General features: G+C 37.4%; 1 protein-coding gene across 1 annotated transcript; it reads left to right on the forward strand.

The window, feature by feature from the left end:
* Positions 1-2,846: 2,846 nt before the first annotated feature.
* On the forward strand, positions 2,847-9,026 carry sdf4 (stromal cell derived factor 4). Its single transcript, XM_026921316.3, has 7 exons — positions 2,847-3,019; positions 4,941-5,278; positions 5,414-5,550; positions 5,850-5,963; positions 6,210-6,368; positions 7,078-7,253; positions 7,349-9,026. The coding sequence occupies exons 2-7, from the start codon at positions 4,971-4,973 to the stop codon at positions 7,523-7,525; spliced, it is 1,071 nt and encodes a 356-aa protein (XP_026777117.1). The 5' UTR covers positions 2,847-3,019; positions 4,941-4,970; the 3' UTR covers positions 7,526-9,026.
* Positions 9,027-9,384: the final 358 nt, after the last annotated feature.

Here is a 9,384-nt window from a genome sequence, read left to right on the forward strand (position 1 = left end):
TAGATTTTGTAGATCATCCACCATATCAGCTCCTGTGCAAGTTGTTACTATTAGAAATGATAACACATTAGAATGAGTGCATTAATATAAGCCTTTGATTGATATATATATAAAATTCTAAAGTGTAATGTAACTGTATATGCCAGTCTTAGGGAAATTCCTTAAATTTCCAAATATTTTTAATATTGTGTATTCTACTCAAATTATGTTGACACCTCCTCAAAGATAAGTTCCTTATACCTTGTATTTGGCAAATAAAGATTTACAGTCTGTATATCCAATATTTGTATGGTGATATGAGGATATTTGTATGGTGATATGAGGACACATGATTTATTATGTTACTGATTACATACCTATAATTATTTGGTAAGCATTCATATATTGAATACAGTATATAGCAGAAAACCAGTCAATGTGATCTGAGTGTTTAAAGGATTAAAGCAGCAATTCTGTATAAATAGTGTCTATTTGGTAGGTTGAATGTGTTATAGGAAAGTCTACAGACTTTTAAAGCCAGAACTCTTCCTCCCTCTGGTGACAAAAATGGAGTATCACTCACATTTTCATCTTCCTGTGTAAGTTGAAGTCAAATGCACACATGAATTACAAGAAAGATTAAAAAAAGAAAAGAAAAAGAAAGAAAGAAAAGAAAAGAAATGACCTGAAAAGCAGTTAAATAAAAAAAAAAAACTTAAAAGCAGTTAAATCTATTTTTCCTCATAAAGGAATATGTTTATGTACATCCTTCTGAGGTTACACTGAATATTTATTTTATATGGCTCACTTCCTCAGTCTCGACTTTATAGTCAGATTTCTAACGAAGTTTAATCGCAGACATGCTTATTGATATTCATATTTTACAATATACAGATTATTGCCACTTTACATATACAGGAGAATATATGGATTACTGTGACAATACTTCATATACCATGCTTTATATGGGTAAGAAAATTGACCATATATTGCATTATAAAACTATTACAGTTCTCAATACTTATTTGCTCAGCTGAAATCTGTTATTCAGAAGCTAAGTCTGTGCAACTCAGAGGCTTATGCTTCTAAACAGAGCACTCATTATTCCTCAGTGGCCAGTAGTCCTTCCCAACCCTTGGCTTGAGCACAGAATGAACACAAACTAATAAAGTGCTGTATGTGGATGTCATGTGGAAAGAGAGTTGTGTGTCCAGGTAATAAGTCTACCCTTAAATACCCTATCTACATCGTGTCATGGTCCAGAGCTGACAGCTGATACCACAATCCGGTTATAGCATAGGTTCCCAGCCCTGGTCCTGGAGAACCGCCAAGTCCTGCACATTTTAGTGTTTTTCCTGCACTAACATACCCACGTCAACTCAGGAAGGACAGATAATTATCTGATGTTGAATTAGGTGTGAAAACAAAATGACAGGACAGGTGGTTTTCCAGGACCAGGGTTGGGTCCCTGTGGTCTAGAGGATGGCAGAACATGGCTAAAGCTTGTTAGATGCATCCAACTATGGAATTAATTAATCAAAGGAGTTAACAACATGGTAAGATTTAACTATCCCTTGTCAAAAAATCCTATTGGAATTTCAGTTTGTCCTGTAGGATCTTATTTTTAGAATCTTATTGGAATTCTACTTGTATTTTATTGGAAATAATGTCTTGTTATTGGCGATTTATTGGAAATTACAGAGAGTACTTTGGAAATTTTAAAATCCTAAAAGATTTTCTGTAAAATGTAAAATCTAAAATTATGGACCAGACTATAAACAATCGGGTAAAGTGTAGACTTTCTGCTTAAATTCAAGGTGTTTAACAAAAATATTGCATTAACTCTTTAGGAATTATAGCCATTTTTACAGTCATATAACCTGAATAGGAACACAAATAGATCCCATTAAAAAAAAATCCTGTAGAAGTGGTCCTGCAGGATATTTATATCTTGTCCTATGAGACAACTCCTATAGGAATATTATAGGAATGGTTCTAATATGATAGAATCCTATCATCCTATCATATTTTAGAATCCTGCACACGTTTCTTATTGGAGTCCTTTAGGATTTTTGGAAGAGGGTAGGCCGGCACGGCAACATTGCCTCCTCCAGGCTCCAGGGTCCTGGGTTCGATCCTGAGCTCGGATTTCAAATGTTCTTCCTGTGTCTGTGTATGTTTTCCTCCAGGTTCTCAGATTTCCTCCCACCTCCCAAAAAACCATGCCAGGAGGTGAATTGATCTATGCTGAATTACCTCTAGGAGTGAAGGAGTGTTTGAATGTGTGTGTATTATGCCCTGTGATGGCCTGGAGGCCTGTTAAGGGTGTATTCCCACCTTGTGCCCAGTGTTCCCAGGATAGGCTCTGGATCCACTTCCACCTGAGCAGGAGAAAATGAGTCACTGAAAATGAGTAAATGAATGAAATATATGACTGATTTAGAGCTAAGGATTAGTGTGTGTATTCATTCATTCATCATTATAAAAGCATTAGTTTTGAATTGATTTATGTGTATTTGTGACTTTGTAGTAAAGTGTTACTGTAATATTTTAAAAGTAAAGCCATTTCAAATTGTACTACAGACAGACAGATAGATAGACAGACAGATAGAGAGAGAGAGAGAGAGAGAGAGAGAGAGAGAGAGAGAGCAATCCAATTATTGCATTTGTTACTACTGCATTATTACATCCCAAATCGCTCACTTATGAACACCTAGTCTACTCACGCAGGGTGCAGAAGCCCTTATGTTATATGAAAAGAAGGGCAGTTATGTAGGGAGCGAGGGTGCATTTGGGACTGACCCATTGTCGTTTCAGCAATCAGAAGGAGGCGCTTTCCACGCGCGTGTGTTTTCCAGTCATTGGTCTGAGCGCGAGCCGCCGGCGGCCACGTCAACAGGAAGTAGCCGAGCTGTAAACTTCACGATGCGATGTGTTTAACGGAGCTAGTGGAAGGCTGACAGTCATAACATAACCGTGGTTCGTGTTCAGTGCTGTATTTCCGCTCCGTCTCCGTTAAAGCAGCCGGTCCAGTGAGCAGGTACGTGACTCGTTTCTATCACGCGCACACTCGTTATATTCAGGGAAGCTAGCGGCTAGCGGCTAAACTTCCCCACACAGTGCTAATGAGGACGGGAGCTAGCATTTGGTTTGGCTAACTAGCGAGCTAGCTAATATTATTGAGCTACTGAGGTGCTTGTTAACTGAGTGTATTTTAACCTTTAATTTTTTCTGGTTAATAGTAGGGCAGCTCATTTTAACGTTATTTTAACGCTGTTTTAACGTTAGCAGGCTAAAAACAAGATAGCTAAGGTAGCTAGCATAGTTAGCCAGGTAACTTAGGTGAATGTTTGGTTTCAGAGCACTAAGGATTATTTTCAGTGTAAAAGTGGACTACTTGTAAAAGTATGACATAATATTCTTGTTTATGATTAATATATGTATATTTTAGTGACAGTGTATATTATAGATACTAGCTAACTGCCTTCTTTATATTTAAGGTCGTCACTACAGATAATATATATATAATTTTAAACAACATTTAAAAAAATCACAATTAATATTTGCTAGGTTACTGCTACTATTCTTAGAAGTATTTTTTGTACAGGAACTTCTTCAAAAATGTATATTTATTTTTGCAAATGTGGTTTTGTCTTATTAAATGTGGATAATTAATTTGCCCCTGAAATCAAAATTGTTGTTTCAGAGTTTTAGTGCGATGGACACCAATATAACACTATAGCTAGAATAAACTATATTTATTAAATAGTTTTGGAGATATTTTCATTTTAAATGAATAGCTTATCACTTTCTGGAATGTGATTTAAGTTTTTTTGATGACTCATCCTGTACTAATCTTGTGTTCATCCAGTTAAATGCTCTTTAGTACATATATATGTCCCGCCCCCTGGGCTGGCTCTTGCGCTACACTAGCAGCTCGTTAGCAGCAATCTTCCCACACACTATTACCTTTAATGCCATTTTTAGTATAAAATTGAATGCAAATCCAACAATAATCAACATTTTGTGAAATTCCTCTGTAATATCCTTCTAATCAGGGATAGCAGTGAACATGTAAAATTTCATAAATGCAATGCAGTAATGTAGAAACAGATATTTGGTTCTGAATGTAGGGGAAAAAAAATGATTTTAAGGAACAGTTTTAAAAATACAAAAAATATGGTTTCATGTATTCCACTCTAGTTAGTGTAGTTTATAAGGTTTATAAAGGAAATTGACATGTATATCATATAAACATACATACACTATATGGCCAAAAGTTTGTGGACACCTGACCAATCACACCCATATGTGCTTGTTGAACATCCCATTCCAGGTTTAGTCCCCTTTACTGTTATAATAACCTCTACTCTTCTGGAAAGGCTTACTAGATTTTGGAGTGTGGTTGTGGGGATTTGTGTTCATTCAGCCACAAGAGCATTAGTGAGATCAGGCACTGAGGAGGTCTGGGGTTCAGTCAGTGTTCCAGTTCATCCCAAAGGTGTTCAGTGGGGATGAGGTCAGGGTTCTGTGCAGGAAACTCGAGTTCTTCCTCTCCAACCTAGGCATACCATATCTTCCTGGAGCTCACTTTGTGTACAGAGGCATTGTCATGCTAGAACTGGTTTGGGCGTCTTAGTTCCAGTGAAGGGAAATTATAATTCTGCAGCTTACAGTGATATTTTAATCAGTTGTGAGCTGCAAACTTTGTGACAACAGTTTGAGGAAGAACCCCATATGGGTGTGATGGTCAGGTGTCCACATACTTTGGCCATATAGGGTATATATCAGGAAACAAGTTTTTCAGTGATATACGACATGACACCATTAATGCCTTCTTCAAAGTTTGCGGTGGTCACAAGTGGACAATAACAGCGAAATAAAAGTTTTCCGATGAATTGTCATCACGTTATAGTTACAGGAATGATTGACGTGACCAAATATGTGTTTTCTTCCTGTAGTGTCTCCAGCTGAGGTGTAAGCTGGCAGTCATGTCCAGTACAAGAGGAGTTTGGACAAACCACCATGGGGCGGCGTTCTTTGCCCTGTTTGTGATTTTGATCATGGATGTCCAAGCACGGCCCGCTAACATATCGGTCCACAGAAACAAACATGCCACCGGTAAGGAGGACAACGAGATCCTTCCTCCTGACCACCTAAATGGTGTCAAAATGGAAATGGATGGCCACCTGAACAAGGACTTCCACCAAGAAGTGTTCCTGGGAAAAGAGATGGAGGAGTTTGATGAAGACTCTGAGCCCAGGAAGAACCGCAAGAAATTAATTGAAATTTTTAGCAAGTAGGTTATGCCTGCATCATAGGGTGTTTTTGTTGTCTTGCACAATTTTAACCCAGTGTCTGGATTAAAATGCCACCAAATTATGTTGTCTTTGTTGTCTTTAATTTCAACTTTGTCTACTTTTTTTTTCGGTAGAGTTGATTTCAATAAGGACAGAAGTGTCAGCGCTAAAGAGCTTCAACGCTGGATCATGGAGAAAACAGAAGAGCACTTCCAAGAGGCGGTGAAGGAGAACAAACTTAATTTCCGTGCTGTAGATCCAGATGGAGATGGTAAGCTTGGATAATATTTATATCAAGGAGATGCGAATATTTGAACAAATTGTTTGTTATTAATGTGGTAAAATGCACTGTGTACTTTGTACTCAATAATATTTAATTTACATATTATTTAACTTCAAATAACAAAGGTCTGTATTATTACAGATACATTGAATATATTAATGACAAAAATCTCTAGTTCAGATTTTAAGATGTTAAGATTTTCAATGGTTTTGTCATCATTAAACTACCACTTGCTCAATTCAATCTGGGATTTTTAACCTTATCCAGTCGAATTGTTCCTCTCTCAGGACATGTGACATGGGATGAGTACCGGGTGAAGTTTTTAGCCAGCAAAGGCTTCAATGAGAAGGAGGTAGCTGAGAAGATAAAAAATAATGAAGAGCTTAAAGTGGATGAGGAGAGTAAGTGAAACGATCACTTATATTTACAGATGCATAACCTGGTGTAGTTGTTTAGTGCGATTGTCTTCACTTTTCTTTATGCTTGATTTCCTGAGCTCATTTGAGAGGTGTGCAATTATCCTGTCTATCGTGTCAAAATTGAAGCCATATTGGAAAAGTGAATTCTCATGCAAATGAATATAGAGATTCCCCTTGGAGCGTTTTTTCAGTATGATGAAGATGGGTTGGTTTGCTGTATGTCCACAGCCCAGGAGATACTGGAAAGTCTGAAGGATCGCTGGTTCCAGGCCGATAACCCTCCAGCTGACCAGCTGCTGAACGAGGAAGAGTTTCTCTCCTTCCTTCATCCAGAGCACAGCAGAGGCATGCTCAAATACATGGTCAAGGAGATCATCAGAGACCTGGGTAGGCACGACAGTACAGTGTCTTTTTGTTTTTACTTTTTTTTTTTTTTGGTCTGTGGTCACGTGTGGCACTTCTGTGTGATTCTCAATTTCAAGACACTTGTAGTTTTATACACTTGACGTGCATGGATACTTTTGATAAACTAGGTAAGTATCTGGGTGAAAGTTGTTAAAAATTAAAAATTTAACATTTTTATTTTTACTTAAAATTTACATTTTGCAATTTGAAACAGAGACTTTCTCAATACTGGCATTAAAAATGTCAGTGTAGGTTATGACCTCAGCTATTGATCTTACCAAAAAAAAAAAAAAATCATACAACCTGCATGCTGGGCAATCTAGCCATTATGTTAGTAATGTACAAAATAGAGTTTGATTGTTACAGTATATTTTAACAGGTTCAACTACTGTTAAATAAATCATGGAGATAAATGAGCTAGTTTTCTAGCAGTTAATTGGCAGTCATTTTGCAGTTCTTGTTGTTTGCAGCAGGAAGTGGCGAATCACATACACACGGTAGTAATGGGGAAGAACTTGTATGTTGTTATTAATTTTATAAAGTACAGTAGTTTTCTTTAGGTGCTTTAAGCAACCACATACACTTTCTGTTAGCGTGTTTAAACCCTGGTATGGAAAAATGTACTGTATAGTGTTTACATAACCTTAAAATGTAAGTAAACCCTTTCTGTTCAACTAATGTTTTATGTTAGATCAAGATGGAGACAAAGAACTGACGCTGTCCGAGTTCATCTCTCTGCCCATGGGCACAGTGGAGAACCAGCAGGGCCAGGACATTGATGACGACTGGGTTCGTGAGCGCAAGAAGGAGTTTGAGGAGGTCATCGATGCCAACCACAACGGCATTGTCACCATGGAAGAGCTCGAGGTTGGCCGACTTTCACCACACACCAAACCCTCTAGGTTTAAGCTCCTCGTTTTTAAGTTCTATCCTGCATCTCTTACACGTTTTCTCTTCTGCAGGAATACATGGATCCCATGAATGAGTACAACGCTCTTAATGAGGCCAAGCAGATGATCGCTGTTGCCGACGAGAACCAGAACCACAACTTAGAACTGGAAGAGATCCTTAAATACAGCGAGTACTTTACCGGCAGCAAGTTCATGGACTACGCCCGCAACGTACATGAGGAGTTCTAGTACTTTCTCCCCAATTCTATAAAGAGAAAAAACCATATTCTGCCCAACAGCTATACAGGCAGCCGTATGGTACACACGTTCCTTAGGATGGCATATGGGTTTGCCTCCCAGGGATCTGATTGGCTCTTTGGAGAGGGAGTGTATGTTTGTGTGTGTTTGTATGGATGCTTGAAGCAGCATCTAGAATGTTAATGTCTCAGTGTAAATCATTCAGAATTTTCTGATGTTTCTCTTTAATATTTTCACACACCATCAGAATCTGCCTTCTGTTCGAGCTGCTTTTGCTGAAGTGTTAATTAATGAGGTTAATATTTTATATGAGGAGATTTGAGGGGGGGAAAAAATCATTGCTTTGAGTTATAACCAGGTCTTTTGCTGCCTCATTGTATAGAGAGATAAGACTTGTAAAAAATAGATGAAGCCTTCGTGAGAAATGTAAATAATATTATTGAAAAAATGATATGATATATTAACGTTTGATTTTTACAAGAAGCTCTTGAGCTGTGGACACCTGCTGTTTCCGGAGTTCAAGGGCTAACACGAATAAAAGAACGGTAATGCCAAAAAAGTCAAACGGTAACACTGGTGTATGTACATATATTAAAAAAAATAATAATTCTCGCACTGTTGCACTCAAGATGTCTAGACATTTAGTTTTATTAAATATATATGTGCATTTTCTTAATTGACAAGAAAAGACTTTTTTTTTTTTTTGGCCCTCGTATGGCCGGTGTTTCTGTTTGCACATTGTATAAATGAGCAGTTATTGACAAGATTATTGTTGGATAATTATGCAGTTCAGTCACTGATATAATGTAGCTTACCCATCCGCCTCCTTCATATCCCCCTGAGAAGGAGCGATTATGGATTCTCTATGGATTCTAGGTGTTTTGTTTTTTTTTCTCATGTTGACTGAGAGAACAGGGACCGACCCAGAACAAGCTGGTCTTAACAGAATTAGCAGCTCATTGGCTCTGGAAACAGCACTGGTACAGGGAGACTCTAATACGTCCCATGGATCATGTGTGCATTAGCTTTCACGTAATGAGATGATAATCCCTGGATCACATGCAAAGCAAAAGATTTATTTTAGAGTTATTGTTGCTTCTCCTTTCCGAGACTAAAATGTTACACTTAAAATGGAGTAAATCTGTGGGCATTTATTGTGAAATTGGATGTATTGATGTATTATTTCAAATATATAAAACAATATTTTCTTAAGTTTTACAAGTTTTATTTAATATTTAATAGGTCCCCTCATTCTTCTCTGAGAGCTTTGCTTTGTATTTAATTCCATTCTAATAAAGTATGTTCTCTTGGCTAATTTATTACCATCTTGTGCATGATATGAGTTGATGAAGCCTTCTGTGTACAGTATGATGCCTTTGTCCTGTGGAAATGTTTGATTTAAAGCTGTTTCTTTCAGCTGTGTGCCCACATTTTCCTTCAGCTGCTGAATGTCTTGGGGCTTTTATGCATTAAACAATGCTGTCTAAACTGATTTAAAACTTTGCCTCTATTCTGTTCATGGTTTAAAAAAAAAAAAAAAAAGGCATGTGTCAGTATGACATTTTCATATCAGTTGTCTAAGCTTGTCACTGGATTTTACAATCTTTACCATTTAGGATGAATAGAAGCTTATGGAAATGGTACCAACCATTATCATCAAACATTAAATATTTTAACATGCATCAGCATGCTAGTTTTTTAATCAGATAGAGATAAGCCTAATACACAGATGGGTGAATTGTTTTGGCCTAGCAAATACTCTTCATATAGGAGCCATTTTGCCATCGGTTCAGCTTAATCCAGAGCCTCAAGCATCATGACCTGCTCCTGAGGAAAGTTAAGCAGCTTCT

Source organism: Pangasianodon hypophthalmus, chromosome 16 (assembly GCF_027358585.1).
Source record: "Pangasianodon hypophthalmus isolate fPanHyp1 chromosome 16, fPanHyp1.pri, whole genome shotgun sequence".
Classification (NCBI taxonomy): Eukaryota; Metazoa; Chordata; class Actinopteri; order Siluriformes; family Pangasiidae; genus Pangasianodon; species Pangasianodon hypophthalmus.